The following is a 20,044-nucleotide window of genomic DNA, read 5'->3' as shown; positions in this document are numbered from 1 at the left end:
CCAGCAACCACCCTCACCCCACGGTCACACTCCCCAAATCTCAAGAAACCCACTGGGTGACAGGCCAAAGGCAGGAGGGTGGGGAGAGCCAAGTGGGCTCCATCCCCGCCTGCGGTGCGTGAGGCACCAAGGGGCACACTGGCAGGTGGGCAAAGCTCCAGTCTCTCCGCCCCCCACGGGCCCACCTCCCATCCACAGGGGAAGGGACGGCCGACTCCAGCCCCTCAGCACCCTGACAGCGTTCAAGACCCCACGGTCTCAGGAACCCAGACCCACCCCCTTACAGCGCCCCAGGAAGCCCCTAGCTCTTGAGAAATCCAGCCACCCCCTCTGGCCCTGCCCTCTCTCACCGCCCTCTACCACCCACACTGAGAGAGAGAACCCCCAAGAGGCCAACGGTCCCAACTGCCAGGCTCTGGGTTGCCATGGCGACAGAGGCTGGCCAGGGACGGGAGGGGCCCCGGGAATCCAGCCTGCTCCTTCCCAGCAGGGGTGAGGTGGGAGTGCTCACCATTTGTGCTTTGTTCGATGTAGGATGGGGGTCAGCAAGGGAGGAGTGGCCATTTTCAGGGAAACATGGGAGCCCCTCAGGCCAGGGGGGTGGGGCAGGGATGGGCAACCAAGAGGGGGTGAGTGGAAAAGCTCCGGAAAGCCCTCCTTCCTCTGGGCAGGCTGAGATGCTGCCCCGAGGGCCGTGGCGGGGAGGGGGAGGGGGGATCGGGCCGGTGGGAGGCCAGGATGCGGGGGCAGAGGCAGGAAGGCCCCCGTTAGATCCCACCTCCCCACTGCTCCCAGGCATCACAGTATACTGCTGCCTTTCTGGGACGAGCAGGGCTCCTGGAGGCCCAGAGAGGCTGGGGGGCCAGGGCATGGGGCCTGCACCTGAGACGCGGTGGCTGCTGGCTCAGCCGCTCTCCTCAGACCCCATCGGCAGCCCTCAGGCTACTTGGAAGACACTTGAAGGGGGCCGGTGGACCGTCCCCGTACCTGCTCCTCCCCTGTCCACAGGACCTCCCACCTCCCCTGGGTGCTGGCGGCGGGGGTTGGGGGGAGGGGGGAGTGTGTATGGTGCAGAGGCCCCTGTACGTGATGAATCACAGCTCCACGCTCGGGAAGGGGGGGACGTGGCCATGGGGCTTTCTAGAAAGGAAAAGCACCCGCCTGATTCTCACGTGCCACAGCCCCAGGAGACCACAGCTCTAGAACAGGTAGTGGGTGAACCGAGGGTGAGGGCCCCGGGAGAGCTCCTGGGGCTGGGGGATTGCACTGGGCCGGGAAGTTGGGAGACTGACTCTCGCCTGCCACGTGACCCTGGGGTTAGCAATTCCCTTCTCTGGGCCTCGGTTTCCCCATCCACAAAGGACGGAAACGATGCCCACTGTCCACCTTCTACTAAATCTCCACGTGACCTGTCCCCCAGCCGGGGGGACCCGCTCCCTGCCCCAGGGGGGGCTTCGGCCCATCCCCGCCCCGGGCTCCTTTGCCCCCAAACCTGTCCCTAGTCCCAGAGCCCCAGACCCCACCCCCTCTTTTGGCTTCCTCGCCTGCCCGCCGGCCCCACCCAGCACGCACACCCCGGCAGAGTCCCTGGGCAGCACAGTAGAGACGACTGGTTTCAGTATCAGTGTGTAAACTTTAAGGTGAACATGTCTTTGTTTTCCCGTCCGGTATTGTCGGGTGGTGGTGGTTCACAGTCAGGTGGTGGTCAGGTGTGTGCGTGGGTGCGTGCGTGCGGGTGTGCGTGTACGTCCACTCCTTGGCCTCGGCCCCCAGCGCGCCCCGCCCGGCCGCCCGGGCCCTTCCCCGCGTGCCCCTGGCCCTCCCCCTCCAACCTCACCAGGGAGGAGAGGGTCACAGCTTCTGCTGGGCCGAGACCCCCTTCCAGTAATCGAGGATGTCGTGCAGGTCCTCGTCCTTGGCGAACTGGACCTTCTTGCGCAGGGCGTGGCCGGCGGCCATGTACACCTCCTCCCGGTGGTGCTTCTTGTAGGGCCGGAAGCGCTCCCAGATCTTGTGCGTGCTCTCGGATGAGTACTCAGGGCTGGAGGAGTAACCTGAGTAGTAGTGTCTGGGGGAGAGCTGCGAGTAGGTGGAGTCCCGCTTGGTGCGGGTCAGCGGCTTGAGGAAGGACACGCGCTGGCTCAGGCTGTCGGCGCCCTCCTCGTAGTACAGGGCCGGGAAGCTGTGCCGGTGCTCGCTGCAGTGGTAGGCGGGTTTCACCTCCAGGTGGTGGATGCCGCCGCCGCCGCCGCCCCCGCTGCTGCTCGCTGGCACCAGCGGGAGCCGGTCCAGCGGGCTGTTTAGGGGGCTGCCCTTCTCGATGTACTTGGAGTCGCCCTTGGCCAGCCCCACGGCGGCCGGATGATCCGGCACGTCCAGGCTGAAGACCTTGGCGCTCTTGACGGAGCCGCTGGAGGAGACGCTGCAGGTCTTGCGGGCCACGGCGGCATCAGCGCTCAGCTGGCGCTGCAGCGGGTGATGGGAACTCTCCTTGTAGGGAGGTGAGAGGAAGCTGGGCCGCTCCAGCCCCCCAGGGGTGGCAGTCGAGGAGGTGGTGGAGGCCGCAGGGAGGGACTGGCATTCGAAGGCCATCTCAGGGTCCCCGCCACCGCTGCCACCCCCCAGGAAAGAGGCCGAGTCCAACTTGAGGGCATCGATGCAATTGTTAATGATCTGGTTGACCTTGTCCACCTCCTTGGCGATGGTGGAGATCTCGGCGGCCGAGCCCTGGCCATTCTCCAGCTCCGGGAGGTCATCCTCGGGCCGGGCCAGGCCATCGCCGCCCGTGCCCGTGCGCACCTCGATGTAGTTGCCCTTGGTGGCCACCTTGGGCGTGTCCAGCCCAGCTTCCAGCCCCTTGGAGGTGGTGGGCTTCTCCCCGATCATGGAGGGGATGGAGGACATTCGGGACACGGGCAGCACAGGGGGCTCGCCCAGCTTCTGGGCGGCGTGGACGACGGAGCCGGCATCCACGTCGGCCCCGTAGCGCATCTCCAGGATGGTTTTCTTGACCTTGACCGACTTCTGCTTCTCCTCCTGCATGCGCCGCTTGCGCAGGCAGTAGTAGACGGCTCCCAGCACGATGACCATGCCGAAGAGGCAGCCCAGGATGGTCATGATGTAATGGGTGGTGGTGGAGGTGCTGGGCGCCAGGTCGCCCGGGACCGGGTCCCTGGTGGTGAAGGTCAGGCAGGTGTGGTTGAAGCGGCGGCTGTTGCGCAGCGAGGTCACGCAGAAGGTGTACTCGGTGTGCGCCCGCAGCTTGTCCAGCGTCACGATCTCCTTCTTGTTCTTGAGCGTCATGACGTCGGAGAAGTAGCTGTTGTTGTACTGAACCAGGACGTACATCTTGCTGTAGGGGTGCGGGATGATGACCACCAGGGTGGCCGAGGTGAAGGTGACGTGGTGCAGCTTGATGGCCGGCCCCGCCGAGGCGTCCGTGGTGGACGAGGCCGGTGGCTCCACCGAAAGGATCTCGTCGGGGCTGAAGCCCGAGTTCTCGTCGGGCTCCCTCTGGGTGTCGGTGGAGTAGGGCGTGGGGTGGCTGGCGGGCCGGGCGGGCAGCGAGCCGTTGCGGCACTTGGCCTGCAGCACGGTGATGGCGTTGAGGCTGTGGTAGGGCCGGGGCACCAGCAGCGGGTAGCCGGCGAACTCGCGCGGAGACTCGCACTGCAGGCGGTCGTAGTTCTTCGTGACGTTGTTGAAGACCACGAGCCAGGCCAGGAAGCCGAAGAGGTCGCACTCGCAGTTGAAGGGGTTGCCGGCCAGCTCGCACACCATGAGGCTGGCCAGGCTGGCGAAGGTGGCGCCGTCGAGGCGGCTGAGGCGGTTGGAGGACAGGTCGATGCTGATGAGGCTCGGGCACTCGGAGAAGGCGGCGGGCGTCACCACCTCGATGAGGTTGTGCTGCACGAAGAGGAACTGCAGGCGGCCCATGCCGCGCAGCATGCCCTCGGTCAGGTTGCTCAGCTTGTTGTAGCCCAGCTGCAGCACCTGCAGGCTCGACTGGCCCAGGAAGGCACCGTCCTCGATGTAGGAGATCTCGTTCTTGGTGAGGTTGAGGTCGGTGAGGTTCCCGAAGCGGTTGAGCGAGGAGTAGAGCACGGCCTTGAGCTTGTTCTCGTTGAGCCGCAGGTCGTGCACGGTGCTGTTGATGTGCTGCGGGATGGTCTCGTAGGGCGGCTGGTTCTGGCTGCAGATGGCCAGCCACACGTAGCCCTTGTCGCCCTCGATGAGCCAGCAGTCGGCGCGCACGGCGCCCGGCCGGCACACGCACAGCAGCGCGGCCGCGCACAGCCCCAGGCGCAGCATGGCTCCGGCCGCGGCCTCCTCACAGGCCGGGCTTGGGGTCGGGGGCCGGGGCGCAGGTGGCCTAGCGGCCAGAGGCTGGGGCCGGCAGCACAGTCCTCCCTGGGGCCGCCACCATCTTGGGGGCGACCCCCAGCTTGGGGGCCCCAAGCGAGGCAGGCAGAGCCGGTGCCAACTGTCGGGGGCCTGCCGGGGTGCTACCCGCAGGAGCCGGGCGCCACGGCCAGGCCAGGGCCACGGGGGCTACAGGCCCCACAGTCTGCTTCCCCGAGGTGCTCCTCTCCTGCCGGGAGGGTGCCCGGGCTCTCAAGGCTTGCCTTCCTCTCCCTCCTCCTCCTCTTCCCCTTGGGGTTCTGGGCTCAGAACTTCAGACGATTCCCACGGGAGGCTGGAGACTGGAGCTCTGAGGGGGGAGCGCGAGAGACGGGGACAGGAAGGAAGAGACCCATCTGTCACCTGGTTCCTGAAAGGCAGCACCAAGAGGGGGTGAGAGATCAGTGTGAAGGCTCAGAGCAACCCCACTATGCTCCAGTGCAGGCCCCCAGTCCCTTTTCCACCCCCTCCCGGGGGTTCCTGCGCCAGCAGCACTCTGGGTCCCTGTTACATAAAAGAAGGGGGTTGGTGGGTGGCAAGAGGGGGAGGAGGGGGCCGCAGGACATGGAAGGAGGGAGACCAAAGAAACAAGGGAGGGGGAGGGAGGAGGGGATAGAGTCTGGAGCCAGTGGGCAAAGAAGGGAGACTGGAGAGTTAACAGGCCAGGTGCATACACACACATGCGCGCGCACACACACAAACACGCCCCAGCACGCTAGTGTCCACACTCGTCCACCTGCCTGCACAAAGACCCACAGGCCCCCACATGAGCCAGAACTCCACGGCATGCTCACGTCGACAGGTGTATACACACACGCACACCTGCAGTCTGTGTATGACAACAGGCCCACACACGCGTGGCCACGTGCCCAAGCAGCCACCCTCCAATCCAGAGAAGAATTAAGATGCCCAGCAAGATGCCTCCTCTGCTCCAGGCCCAAAGATAAATCATTCATTTGTTGTGTAACTGCTGCTGTTCCAAAAATAATTCCCTTGTCTCGGCTTCCATGGGGGAGGGGGAGCAGAGCAGCATGGCCGTGGGACCCCAGGCAGGGGGATGCATAGAGGCTGGGGTCTCCCGCAGTGGGAGGTCACAAGATGAGCTCATCCTGCAGGCGAGAGCAGAGCCAAGGGAAAGAGAGGGTGAGAGTCTGGGAATCCAGACACACCCTCCACAGCCCCTCCGCAAAGCGCTTTCCGGTAGGGGGCGCGGATCCTGCAGGGGACGCCTCAGGCAGAAGAAGCCAGAGGCCTCCGGAATCCCGTGACCGAAGCCCGGCAACCCCTCAGTGGCTGGGAGAGTCAGAGGCCCAGAGAGGAGCAGTGACTTGCCTAGAGACACACACCACAGCCTGGGCCAGGATGAAGGCTACCGAGCCAGCAGGAATCCGGAGGCCTGGAGCCCCGCCCACCCTGCCTGATTGGCCAGGTGGAGCACACCACCCCTGAGTCTGTCTCCACAACTATAAAGTAGGGGACCAAGCCCCTGCCTGGCCATCTGATGCGGGGAGAAGTAAGGTGGGCCATGCTGCCCGTGCTCAAGATGAAGAGGGTCAGGGGAGGCAGTGCAGGGCTCCCAGCCCACAGACCCTCATTTTCCAAGTGGGGAAACTGAACCTCAGTCTGGGGTGGGCTTGCCCCGGTCACCCAGCAAGCCAGACACGGCCCCTCATCCACATCACTTTCTAACTCACACCCAGTGCTCTCCTGACCGCGAGAAGAACTCGGTCCTCCCTCCCTCCGCCCTGGGCACTGGTCAGGGATGTGAAGATTAGGCCAGAGAAATCCATGTTTGGATAAAGAAAGCAGAAGACTGTTCACAAGGCCCACCTCTGCGTCCTGCTCCTCCTCCCGGGAAACTCCAGGAAAAAAGCACTTTAAGAAAAAATGTGAAACCTCTGCTGTTAAAGCGAAACCAATTTACAGCCCTGAGTCCCAGAGGGCTGGAACAGAGGAAAGGGAAGTGGAGAGGGAGAGAAGTCCCCAAAGAAGCCCAGGCAGGCAGTTTTTGTTGAGGTGGCAAGTGAACAGGGCGTCCAGGTGACCCCTCGGGTGAAAGGCTGATGCAGCGTCAGAGGCTGTGACGATCAGGACCTCCGGGGGGGCCCGCCTCACACCTCCCCGTCCCCTGCAGGACCAGCTTAGGCAGAGAGGCCGGACGGGGGCAGGGGAGGGGGCAACCACGAGGCTGTCGGCCAAGAAGGGGGCAAGGACAGGCAGCAGAGAGCGTTTCTGTCCTTGGCTGTGCCACAAAAATTCTCAGGGCTGCAGTCGGGAGACCAGGGCTCCCATCCGACGTGGCCGCTGGCTCCTAGGGGGCCTCAGGCCAGACCTACCCCTCCGGTGGCTTCAGTTCCCCTCCCCCTCAGGCAGCGAGGCTGTAATGGAAGAGGCTGAGTTGCCAAGTTTGCCCTATCAGAGAACCCTGTCTGCCCCTCCTCTGGCTGGGAATGTCTGGGGACCGCATTTGTTTGCAGGTGACGCGCAGGTGTGCGCTGGCTCAGAGCACTGGAGCAGGGGTGTGCTGACGTGTACGAGTAGACGGGTGTGCAGGCCGGCGGCTGTGCACACGTATGCCCGTGTGCACAGGATGTGTGCCTGCCTGGCCAGCTACAGGAGTGAACGTAGGAGTGAACGAGGGCGTGCCTGTGTGTGGAGGGGTGGGAAGGGATGCATGTGGAGCGTCTCTGGGGAACACAGGCCCGCACCTGCCTGTATGTCGACATGTTAAGCACATGTGTGGCCCACACGAGTGCGTATGTATGTATGCGCACATGAGGAACTTGAGCCGCATCGAGCCCCCTCATCCTCAGATCTGAGTTGCTCAAACCGTCACCCGCTTGGCCAGACCCAGCAGCTGTCAGGCTAAGCTGAGCTGGCCAGACTCTTGGAAAGCCCAGCCCATGCTGAGGGTGTAAGAAGAGGCGAAGGGGAAGGGAGGGGAGTAGGAGAAGGCGCCCAGACTTGGAGAGGCTGCACTAGTCCAGTCCTGCCTCTTCCCTTCCCAAACAGTTCAGGGGGTACAGTGGCCCCCACGCCCCTAACCCAGGCCCTCTGAGCGCTGCCCAACTGGGCCCTCAAGGTGACCCCGCCCTCTCTCCGGCTCCCCCCACTCCCCCCCATGACTCAGAGTGGGGAGGAGGCTCCCCCTCTCCCCATCCCGTGTGCGTCAGCCGCCTGTCCCTGTCCCTGGGCTGCCTGCCCACCACCTGTCGAGGCCTGACGCATCCAGGGACGGGGGACAGCAAGGCCGCAAAGGCGCTGACAGCAGCACTTGGCCCCCCGCCCGGCTGCACACCCACTCCAGGTGTGGGGAGGGGCGAGCCGGCCGCCGAGCTATCAGACCTGGGGCTGAGGGTCCTGGGGTCAGGCCTTCCCCTGCTCCCACGGGAGTGATGCCCCAGCCCAGACACCAGTGGCAAGAACAGGGCCCTACCCACCCCAGCACACCTGGGGGCTGGGGAGAGAGAGAAAGGAGGTGAGGGAGCTGCAGACAGGAGGCGAGGGCTGAGGAGGAGGGAAAAGCCAAAATCTGGAGAGAGCTGAGCAGGGAGAGGCAGAGGAACAGAGATAAACGGAGAGGGCGCGTCGGAGACAAAGGAATCGATCGGCAGAAAAGCACAGCAAAGCACAGCGAGATGACAAATACGGGGGTGCGAGGGAGGGGACACAGTGCCTGCCCCCCCCCCATCCAGGGGTCAGATGAGCACTGGGTCTGGCTGAGCCATCGAAGTGCAGACGGTGAGCAGCCCAGGAAGGGGCTGGGGAGCGGCAGGGAGCAGGTGCTGGAAGCAGAGGCCTCTTCTGCCTAGGACCCAAACGGTGCTAAACCTGGGAGGGCGTGGCCACCCCGGAAGCAGGCTGTGGGCCAGTGGCCAGGGCACCAGGGCGTGAGGGGGCAAAGAGCAGCGCTCCCAGGGGACCTGACCTCAACGGACCCCTCCCCCAGGTGTCAGGTAATGAGTGAACTCTGGCCAGAGCGGGGGCAGCCCCAAAGTGCCCAACCAGCACCTTTCCAAGGGTCCCTCTCTCCTGCCACCACAGAGAGGAGGAATGTGGTGAAGTTGGGGGGCAGCGTGCCGTCGAGGGATCCCCCCGTCTAGCAGGCTACACACTGCATGATGTCCACTCTCATGGGGACACCCTTGGACAGAAAGGAGGGAGAAGAGTGGGCAAAACCGTACGGGTCTGAGGGGCAGAGCTGACGGGAGGTCTCTGTTCAGAGCTCGGTACAGCCAAGGAAAGTCTGAGTCACTCTGGGCAAAGGCCTTCCCTCTCTGGGTTTCATACCCGCCCCCTGACATCACCAGTCGATCCCATTGGATTCTGCACCCTCCTCCAGGGGCCACGAGGTTCAGGGCCCCTCCGTGGACTCAGAATCCCAGAGCCTCAGAGCAGCAGGGACGAGGAGCCCTGGCTCTAGCCCAATCCCAGCCACTGTCAGAGGGGCAACCGAGGCCAGCACTGGGGAAGGGACACGTCCAGCTGGTGGGAGGTCAGCTCAGGGGCCAGGGTGGCAGCGACAGATCCTGATCTGCCAAACTCGAGTGCCCTCTGGGAGCTGACTGCCCCGGACACGGCCCACTCAGCTACCCCAGGACACTGGGCACAAGCCTCCTCCTTTGCCGAGGAAGTGGGCCAAACGATCCCTGCCCGCGAGGCTGCAGTGAGCTGACGTGGCGGGTGCAGACGCAAGGCCTGGCACGTAGCAGGCAGCATCAGAAAACGTCAGCTACCGTTGTTCATGAGGTTTTTCTCATTATTTCCTCACAACCGTCATCACCTAAGAGTAGGGCTCCCCGGGACTCAGGCTCCCTAACCCCCTGGGCCACAGACCCCTCCACTGCAGGCTGACCCCCAAGCTCCCCAGTCAGAGGGGAGCCTTGACCTCTCCGCCCCAGGCTGTGGGGCTGTGAGGGCCAGGGGGTCATGGGGCTGCTCCCCCTGCCTGGGCTGGGAGAGAGGATGGACAGGGTGAGGTCTGCCTGTGTGTCCCCCGGCTGAGGGCAGATGGGGTGGGGAGTGGGGAGGCAGAGGTCAGCAGGGAAGATGCGGGGCCGGCCGGCTCTGAGACCTTGGGTGAGTTGCAGGCCCCCTCCAAACCTCAGTTTCTCCACCTGTGTGGCAAGGTGAGCGCCTCCCATCGCCCGGGGCTCCCACGAAATCCCAGAACATAGTAGAGACAAACACGCTCTGTATAGGGCGGGAGGCCCGGCAAATGCACGGCTCCCGCTCGTAAGGTCCTACTCCCGCAGGATGCTCGCAGGGTCCAGGGAGTGGATGGGGGAGGTGAGGCCCGTGTTCTGACCTCCCAGGAGTGGGACGTGAGGCTTAGCCAGGGAAATCTCATTTGCAGCAGCTGATCAGCCCTGGCATGGGCTCCTCCCTGGGCCAGGCTGGCCAAGGCTCTCTAAGGTGCCATTGACCCTGTCCGTGTCAATGCCATTACCCAGGATTACGAGGACCGAGGACTCCTGGGTTCCAGCCAAAACTCGACAGGCGGGCAGCCACCTCACCTCTGCTGGAAGCGCAGCACCAGGCCAGGGGTTCCAGAGATGGGCTGCCACCACTCCACCCTCCGGGACAAAGCCTGCCACCCCCTGGGAACTGGATGCCGGGTCTTGTAGCTGCCTCCACCTCACCAGGGCTCCTCGGGCAGACTGCTCTGGGCCTCCGTTCCTCATCTGTAAAATGGGATAATTATACCTTCGCCACTGAACTACCGTATGGTAAGTGAACCATTTGGATTTCAGGTGCAAAGAGCCCCAGCTGCAGGATGGAGAGAAAAAAGCATGGATGTTGGAGACAAAGGGTCCTGGTATTGAATGCTGAGCTGTGTGACATAGAGCACATTAATCAACCTCTCAGGACTTCAGTCTCCTCGTCCATAAGATAGTCGCAGCTACCCTTTACTCAATGGCTCATTTGTGTCTGACATTTTACATTCCTTGAATCTTATATCAGCCCTGCATGGTGAGTGCTGTTGGCTTCATTTTACAGATGAGAAAACTGAGGCCCCCTCCTTCCCCAGCTTCCTCCAAAGAGCTGGGTCCGTTGCAGGGACTGGACATGCACAGGCCACCTTGTGAGTTTCCTGCCCCTTGGGTAGGCACCTCCCTCCCTATCAGGAAAGTGTACAAGAGTGGACCATCCATAAACCAAGAGAGAATTCAATTCTACCATCAGTCAGGAAGTACTCAGTCCAGGTCAGCTGTGTTCCTCAAATATCCCCAGGCACACTCCTACCTCAGGGCCTTTGCACCTGCTATTGTCTCCTCTTGGAATGCTCTTCCCCCAGTATCTGCACAACCCACTACCTCACTTCATTCAGATCTCTGTTCAACTGCTCCCCACAACCCCACCTTCCCTGACGCCAAATCTGAGACAACTCACTGGTCACTCCACCCTGGCTTTGGTCCCTTCTGATCCGTCAACAATACCAGACATCCCTTCGTTCCTTATGAGCCCCTCCCTGCCCCCATAATAAAGTCAAAGTAGGCTTTATCTCGGGCTAAACTGCAACCTCCATACCTGGAACAGGCTCAGACACTTAGCAGGTGCCCAGAACATGATGTGTGGAATGAGAGCTCAGGGCTAGGGACGGGGATGGGGCACAGAGGGAGATCCTGGGGTCCGTGACTCCACCGAATCAGGACTTTCTATAACTATCAGAGGGAGGGCCCTCACCACTGATGAGGTGCTCACGGTGTGCAAGAAATGTGCTGAGCCTTCTTCTTTTTAGCCCCATGACCCACACTTCCCATTTCTCAGATGAGGAAACTGAGGCTCAGAGAGGGGCTGTGATCTGCCCAAGACCACACAGCCAGGAACTTGAACTGGCCTGAGCTCTTAGAACTACCAGACTTTCCAGGATCCCTGCAGATGTGACTTCCCCCAACTTGCATACCTCCAGTGACAGGGATCTCAGCACCCATCTGAGGCTTATTCCCTTCCTGAACAGCTCTGATTATTAGAGACTTCTTTATATTACAAAGCCAAACCTAGCTCCTGTACCCGTGTTCATTCATTGGTCCCAACCTGCCACTGGCCAGACACGGCCTGTCTGGAGACACTGCAGCCAAGAGTCCTCCGCAAAGGTCCTTCTGATATTTGTTCATCAGTTATCTCATGCCCCTGCAATCCGCGTATCCAGGATGAACAGCCTCACGTCCTCTACTGCTCTTCCAAAGCCACGGTGTCAAGTCCCACACCCTTGGGTCCAGCTGCCCCGGGTCATGCTTGCTGTCAAGATCCCTCCTAAAAGGTGTCACCTGGAGCTGAGCCTCAGCGCCAACATGGTCCGAGCAGTGACCGGCACCGGGGGCCCTCTGCTTCCCTTGTTCGGGCGCCACACTTCCATTAGAGCAGCGTGGATATGCAGGGCAGTGTGTCCTCACCTTGACCTAGATGTCAACCAAAGCCCCGGGCCCCTTCACATCCTGCCAGGCAGCCCCGATGCCCTCAGAACGTCCTCAGGCAGCTCTGGGAAGTATCTCTTTGGGTTTCACCCGAGGTGCTAGGCTTCCACCCACTCCCATTCCATCACGTCTTGTTAGTCTCAGCCCTCCGTGCCAGCTGCCCCACATCTCGGGGGAGCTGGCTCCTGCCCCTTGATACTACGGCACCCGCTCCCAGCTCTGTGCCATCCTGCGCTGGGTGAGCAGGCCGTGGCTGCATCCGTGTCACGGGCCTGCAGCTCACCACTGGGGCAGGTCGAGCACGCTGTGCCACCAGCCACACGCTCACCTGCGCTCCTCACACATCCGCAGGTATTTACTGCACACCTACTGTGCGCCTATGATGTGCAGTATTGCAGACAGATGCACCCTGTCTTCACCGAGTTTCTGACTTACCCAAAAGAGCTTACTAAGAACATGGCCACATCGACAGCAGCAACAGCTGACAGTTATTGGGGGTTAATTGGGTTGGCAAGGCCCCGACGTACTGGGCATCTGTTTCCAAGCCAAGTAACCTTGGCCAGAGAAGGGGGCTGGGCTAGTCTGCTGTGCCACGAGCTGTTATGACACACAGAGGGCTGGCTCACTGTGTGACCTTGGGCAGGTCAGCACCTTGCCCCCTCTGGGCCTCAGTTTCCTCATCTATTTAGGGGGAGAACAGCTGAGCACCTGTGTCTCTCTGGTTTGCTGGGGCCCGCCCCAAGCCCTCTGTAACTGCTCACTGGGTCATCTCCCAGGAACTCAACTGATGCCTGGGCCTCCCCTGCTCCCAGGGGCATTGGATCTGTCATTAGCACCTGCGCTGTGTCCAGGCCTCAGAGGAAGGAGGTAGGGAGGAGGACGGAAGGGTTTTTAGCAGAAGGTCTTGGCCCTGGGAAACCACCCAGCAGCCTGGCAGGAGAAGCCCCAACACTGGCTCTGGGGGCAGCTCTTCACAGACGGCCCCCTCACACGGCCCACTCCCTGGTACCCACTCCCCAGCCCTAAGCAGCCCAGCCTCCACCCCACCCACCGCCGGTGCCGTGTAGAGCATGGGACCCTCCTGCTCATGGCCAAGAATGATCTGTATTAAAAGTCCATCTCCTAGTCCCACCCCAGGAGTTATCTCTGGCTTTCCCAGAATCCTCCAGGCTATTCAAGGGACTGCCTCCTCCATCTGACCCCTGACTTCTCCCACCTGACCCCTGCATCCCCACCTTGCCCCTCTCCCCCGACACGACCCCTGCCCTCCCCCACCTGGCTCTGCCTCCCCCACCTGACCCCTGCTGGTCCCTTGGCCTTGGCTTCGGCAAACCCCAGGCCCCACTCAGCTGCAGCCCCGGGCACTACTCACCAGTCTCCACGGGACCCGCTCTTTCACCAGTGCCTGCGCACGCGCGGCTGCCTCTGCCTGCATGGCCTCCATTCATTCATTCAATAAACATTTATGGAGCACCTACTATGTGCCAGGCGCCGGCTAGGCCTCCCTCCCAGCTCTGCTCCCTCTCCAGGGCCCCAAGGGGTGAACGTTTCCCTGCCTTCCCACACCCTCAGGGCTGGCCCAAGGCAGAGTGGTGTGTCTGGAGCCCACGGGGAGCCGTGCGGGCTCCCGGTGGCAAAGCGCGCAGCCCACACGGAGGCAGCCTGGCAGGGGAGGGACGGGCAGCGTGGGGCAAGATGAAAACAGAGTCATGGGCTGACACGGGCTAGGCCTAAGCACGTTAACTCACTGAACCCTCTGCACAACCTCACGAGTCGATGCTGCTGTTCCCACTTTACAGAGGAGGAAACTGAGGTCTCACAACTACTACATAGTGGTTTTGACCCTCCATGGCACCAGGCTCTGGGTCAAGAGATGCTGTGGGATCCTGTTTCATCTGGACAATCGTTTTTTAAAAAAATTTTAATTAGTTGCCAATGATGATAGCTCTGGAGATTTTATTTTTAAAATCCTCATTTCTGGAATCCACTGAAAAACCTGGAAGAACTGGCTGCCCAGGTTCTGCATCCCTGCAGAGACAGAGCAGGTGGCACAGGCCTAGGTGGACCCATCCTCCTCCCCGCCTCTCTGGCTGAGGCTCCCACTCACCCCTGGGCAACAGAGGGAACCCCAGAGTGGCGACAGTTAGAATCCGGACCTGTGGGGGGAATCCCATGAGACTCCCGGTTGGGACCCGAGGGTGCTACAGTACCTGCCTCCCTGGTTCTGTGGCTCTGGGACACTCTAATGGCACGGGTCGTTTTCTTTGGGCGGGGGGAGGTCTCTAATTATGAATTTGGGATGCAGGAGTTCTACAGTGTTTCTACAAATCCCTTGATCCTAAAAGTCTACTGAGTCTTGGCCTCTGTGACACCAGTTCTACAGGACTTTTAGCTGCCCTGGCCCATCCACAACCCTGCTTGCCTCCAAGCAGGCCCACTGGAGTGGGGACCCCAAACCAGGAGAGCACCCATACAGCCTCCGAGACCTGCCTGTCAACCTGTGGGGTCCCTGGCTCTCCAACCATGCTGCTTGGGTTGCCGGGTCAAGTTTGGGGCTCCTGTTGGGGTTTGAGGCTTACTTGCTCCCAAACAGGATTCCCACTCCGTAAAACGCTGCCAGCCAGGCTGCGCTGAGGTTCCAGCCAAGGCCGCTGTGAACACCAGGAGGCCTAAGGCCTTGGCTGCTGAAGCCACACCCCGGAGGAGGGCCTGCGGCAAAGAGCTCCCTGGCCTTCTGGAATGGCCCCTTGCTCTTGCCCCTCCCCACAGACCTCAGGATCCCCTCACTCTGCTCACCTGGGACTCCTGCCCACCCTCCCCACTGCCTCTCCCAGGCCCCAGCACCCGGGGCCCCATAGCCAGCCAGCCAGGGCCAGGCTGAGACCCCTCCCAGGGCCGCAGCCCATCACAACCCCAAACCAGGCGGTCGTATGGGGTCCCTCTTCTGGCCCTGAGACTAGCTTCTCTGGTGCGGATGGCGGTGGGGGGGAGCTTGCAGGGGCCTGCAGCTGTGGCATCAGAGAACAAGGAAGCCCTGTTCGTGCAGAAGGAGCCCCGGAAATGCCCGGGGTTGGGGGGGGCTACCCCATGGACTGCCGGCTGCGCTGAGACCACAGCCCAGGACATGTGGCCACCAAGCCCGCATGGCCAACCCATGGGGACCGGCCCTCCCTAGCGTTCTCCTAGAAGGACAGGTCACATTCAACTCAAATCCTGGCTCTGCCACTGAACGAAGAGTATGGCCCTGGCAGGCAATTTCTTTCCTCTGAGTCTCAGTCTCCGCTTCTGTAAAATGGGACTAGAAGGGCACTACCTCAGAGGGTGGGAGAATGAAAGCTTCAGAGCAGGGTATGGCACATAGTAAGTGCTCAATAAAGTTAGCTGCCTCTAGAATGGTTATGGTGGCCTGGCTCACAGGCGTGGCACAGTGCCCGGCACACAGCGGGTCCCCGTCACCCACTGCTGCAACAGTGGTGGCAAGGAAGGGATGAGGCCTGGCCCCTGACAGTGTCTGCCTTCCTGCCTGTTCCTGCCCCCCAAAGGCTCCCACCCCTGCCTTTGGCCTGTTCCTCAGCCTCGGTTTCTCTCCCATTGCCACAGCACAATGGCTGTTATAATTAACAGATTATCTCAGTGCGACAGCTGTGGTCCTTTGAAAATTGGGTTGAATGACAAGATCCCGGCGGATGGTAATTTCTTTTCATCCCCTGCTCCCTCTTTCTCTCTCCCTCGCTTCAGCCTTGCTCCACACGCAAATGTTTTTTCCCCTTTCCCTCCTTCCCAAACACCTTCCTCCTCAGAGCCTCCTCCTCGGGATGGCAGGGGACAGACTACGGTTCTGCTTCCCAGCGAAAGCCAGGTGGGAACTGACCCTCCTGGGCCCGTCTGTGAGCCTGGCACTGGGCAAAGTGCCCGCCACAGGTGACTTCTGTCATCTCCCGGCAGACCTAAGTCCCTATACCTCGGGATTCCTCCCACCTGCTAGGCCGCTCCCCCTTGGGCTACTTTGCAGTGACCTTCTCTGAGGTCCTGGTTCCGGTCCTCTGCTCTGCCCAAACCTGCTTCCCCACTCCCACCCCCCAGCATCTCCATCCCTCTCAGGGTCTCTGTCATCAGCTTGGTACTGACCGCCAGCTGCCTTTCGGACCCCTCCCTGGCACCTGAACCCCACAACTGGACTCGCCTCCCACTGCCCACATGCTCCCCAGCCCTGCTTCTCTGCCCGGTCCCTGAGCCGGCTCGAAGCGGCCCCAGCTGCCCACATCTGGAAGGCCTTTGTACCCTCCCACTGCTCCTGCCCTGCCTCAGCCTCCTTCCTCACCCCAAATGAGTTTCTCAATCAGCATCCTCACTGGGCTCCCGGCCTCCGATATTCCCGTGCTCAAAAGCCTTCCCTGGCTCCCTACTGATCTGGGAAATTTCCAACAGACATCTGAAGCCCAGGCCCTGGGGTCCTGCAGAGCTGGTTCCTGCTTTCCTATCCTGCCCTCCTGCCTGCCCTCACCAGTTTAAATGGTCTGCTTGGGGTCCCTCCTGTGGGTTCCCACAGCCCCCTGGGCTTCTTCCATCACAACCGAACGAAAACTGCTGCTCTTACTCCTGAACTGAGTCCTCCAAGGAAGGGACTGAGTCTCCATCAAAGCCCAGCACCAGGAACCCGGCAGGTGCTGAACGAACGTCTGTTAATGACTGAATGAAGGAGGTCTGCGCTCTCCCTTTATAGACAAGGAAACTGAGGCTCAGAGTAATTAATGACTTGCTCACAAAGATCACACTGTTTGTGCGAGACAAAAGCAGGATTTGAACCCAGGTCTGTGATTCCATGCCAGTCTTTTCCACTGCCTGGGGAGGGCTGTGTGGGTCAGCTTCGGCACAGATCTCGGAGGATTTGAACCTCCCTCCAGCCTCAGCTGGATGATAAGAAAATGGTGCTCCCTGCCCAGGCTGTCATTGCCTCGACCTTGGACCCCCAGGGCCTCAGTCTGCTCATCTGTAAAGTGGGAAGGAGCCCTGCCTCACCCCCATCTCAGAGGGTGGCCGCAGGGGCGGAAGCTCAGGCCTTGGAAAAAGCCGGTCCTGCTAACAACATCTGAGGGTTTGCCCACCCTCACCTCCAAACTCAACTGTGTTCCCCTTGGCAGGTACTCCTCAGAGCTTGGGGGTTCCCAGCATAGCAGGTGTAGCACAGGACAGAGACCCGCCCCCCTCCCAACAGTGACAGCTAGTGGAAGAAGCATGGGGGAGCTGGGAGTCAGATCATAACAGGCAAAAGCTTCCCTCTCAGCCTCGGTGTCCTCATCTGTGAACTGGGCCCAGTAATGCCCACTTTACGGGGTTGCCATGGGGACTAATGTGTAACATGTCTAGGAAGGTACGGGCACCACCATGGCCACATGTTCTACGGGAACGTGATGGTCAAGTGTACCCAGGAGAGAGGGGAGGTGAAGGGGGTGGCACAAAGCAGGACCACTGTTCCTCACTCTCCATCCTCAACAGCTCACAGAACAGAGCTCACACCCCGACATGCAGCCCTTGGGCCCCTCCCTCCCTCTCTAAACTCATACCCCACGACACCCCTTCACAACCTATGGAGTTGCAGAGACACCCCTCTGCATGTCCCCTGGGCCTTTGCTCATGCTCTTCCTGAGCCTGGGGTACCATTTCCACCTTCCCCACCCCCTGCAGCCCAGACCTCATGCCTCCTGCTCCAAGAAGCCTTCAGAGATTTCCTTTCCACAGGGAGAGTGTGGGCCTCTCTACTCTGCCCCCGTGCCCTGATTCCATCCCCATGGACTCCTGGAAGGATCCTAGAGATTGTCTCACCCCACCTCCCTTCCCCCCATTTTACAGATGGGGAAACTGAGGCACAGGCGAGGGACAGCAGCTCTCCAGGGGTGTACTTGAACCTAGGTACCTCTGCTGCTTCCAGCCCTACAGGCAGCTTCTCTCCTGGAGCTGAGCTGTCATGGCTTAGCCCTGGCCTGTCTTCTCCACGCCCCCCAGCCTGGAGCTACCTGAGGATGGGACTCCGTCTTCCTCTCTGTGCCCCCACCCCCGTGCCTAGCCTAAGGCCTGGCGCATAGTAGGCACTCAGTAAATGTCTGTTGAATTGAATTGCGCTCAGGGCGGCCAGTCGTCTCTGCTCTGTAAGAGAAGCATAGAGTTAGTGGAGCCGTTCCCGTGGCGACAGGGGTGGGAACCAAGCTGGTGGGGTGAGGAGGCGGCCTGCCCCGAGGACCCTGAGGGGCTCTGGAAAGGATAAGGGGTCTGGGAAGCTGGAACATTCGGACTTAGATGAGTCCGAAATCCTGCCCCAACAGGCAGTGTGGCCCTGGCAAGTCACACCGCCCCTAGGGCCTCGGTGGCCTCATCTGTCCAATGGAGATGACACTCCAGTCCCTAGGAGCTCTGAGGACAGCTTGTGATGAGGACCAGAAGAGACGTGAGGAGGGTAAACAGTGACTCCAGCTCACAAGCATTGAGGGCTCAGTGCCTGAGACACCAAGCTGCGTGGGAATTATGGCCCATTCTACAGATGAGAAGACTGAGGCTCGGACAGCAGGGCGGCTTCCCCGAGGTCACGTAGCCCAAGTGCTTGAGCCCATGCTGTACTCACAGTCTCCCTGCAGAGGACGGAAGCGAGGAATAACAAACCCCAAAGACACAGAACCCACCAAAGGGTGGCCAGAGCCCAGGCCCAGGCTGGCGAAAAAACTCCGGGCCCAGCGTGAGCCCCGGGGCTGTGCTGGTTCAAAGCCATCCTCAGATCCAGAGGCTGCAAAGGCCTGGGCAGGCCCTGGTGTTAATATAGATCAGCAGAGACTATAAATACACAGCCAGGCTGGGCACTGCAGGGCCAAGCCCGAGGAGCAGCCCAGCGGGCGCTCTAACCCCAGCCCTGCCCCACAGGCCCCTTCCCGGCGTCCCCGTCTGTCAACAGCAGGCTACGCCACGACCACGACGGCTCAGGGTCTTTACCCAACAACCTTCAGTTCTGTGACCCAGCCAGGCCAGCAGCGGGGGCCTTGCAGCCCAGGCTAGAGACCCAGGAAGGAACAGAAAAGGATGTTAGAGAGGCTGCCCTCATCCACCTGGGACAACCCAGGGAGGGCTTGGCTGGGCCTCTGCTCCCTGGCCTGGAGCCCAGGAGAGGCAGGGAAAGGGGCCTAGATACCAGCCATTCCCTCATTCACTCCCTCATTCATTCCAACAGCCATTCTTTGACCATCTCCTGCTGGGAGCAGAGGACTCACAGCCAAAAGACACAGCCTCAGGCAGAAGCTCCAGCGGGGAAGACAGCAAGATAAACAAGCACCTCTCCCCGCAATCCATGTCTGGGCCCAGAGGCCGTCCTCTGGCTCGCATGCCCCATCCGAGCTTGCCTCACCAGACACTCGCTTCACACTCGCCTTGTGCCTGGACCAGGACCTTGTCAAGGACAGGGATGGGGAAGGTGATCTCACTCACCCTGTAAACCCAGAGACCAACACAGCGCCCAGGAAGCGCTACATAAATGTTCACAAAAGGAGAAAAGAATGAATAAAACACCACAGAGATTCAAAGAAAGGACGCCCATGCACAAGGCCATGACATGGGCGCATGGGGAGGTGGGGCAGCTGGAGGGAGCCCGCACACTTAATATATCACTTGCCCACTTGAAGAATGGGGAGACTGAGACTGAGAGAGGCTAGGGGATGTGCCCAAGGACCCAAAGCTACAAGAGTGGCCGAGGACCCACAGCTCCCCGCACATAAGACACCAGACACAAGGGCTGGTGCACACAAACTCCCGGTCCAGCTGCTGCGAGCATCAGAGCGATAATGTTTGCAGAGTCTGGGACTCCCCAAAGGCTGAGCACAGGTGAGGGTGCAGTGTCCCATTTTATCCCCAAAGCCTTAAAACAGCTCTGAGTGGCAGACAGATCCTCACACTACAGAGAAACTGAGGCTCTGAGAGGGCACGTGGGATCTCCCAACCCCGGGCCCAACAAATACCCTGAAGGCCCTTCCTGGTCAGTGCATCGGCGGGACCCTCCTGCCAGCCGGCAGTCCCACCTCCATCCCCTCTGAAATTCACTGGCAAGGGGTGTAGACCTGGGCCCAGGCCTGACTCTGCCTCTGCCGACTGGGTGACTTGAGCAGGGACCAGCCCTGAGCCTCAGCTTCCCCAAGACCCATCTCTGCCCCACGCAGCTGCTTCAAGGAGCAGATGAGAGACCAACCCCC

The 20,044-nt window shown here is 61.1% G+C and overlaps 1 protein-coding gene across 1 annotated transcript; it reads right to left on the bottom strand.

The window, feature by feature from the left end:
- Nucleotides 1-1,851: 1,851 nt before the first annotated feature.
- On the bottom strand, nucleotides 1,852-4,311 carry ELFN2 (extracellular leucine rich repeat and fibronectin type III domain containing 2; the record flags this gene model as incomplete). The annotated part of the gene is made up of 1 exon (XM_079938153.1): nucleotides 1,852-4,311. The coding sequence occupies one exon, from the start codon at nucleotides 4,309-4,311 to the stop codon at nucleotides 1,852-1,854; it is 2,460 nt and encodes an 819-aa protein (XP_079794279.1).
- Between the last annotated feature and the right edge of the window lie 15,733 nt (nucleotides 4,312-20,044).

Source organism: Stenella coeruleoalba (assembly GCF_951394435.1).
Source record: "Stenella coeruleoalba genome assembly, chromosome: 11".
Taxonomy (NCBI): domain Eukaryota; kingdom Metazoa; phylum Chordata; class Mammalia; order Artiodactyla; family Delphinidae; genus Stenella; species Stenella coeruleoalba.
The sequence above is the reverse complement of the archived record's forward strand: the minus strand, read 5'-3'. Positions and strand labels throughout refer to the sequence as shown.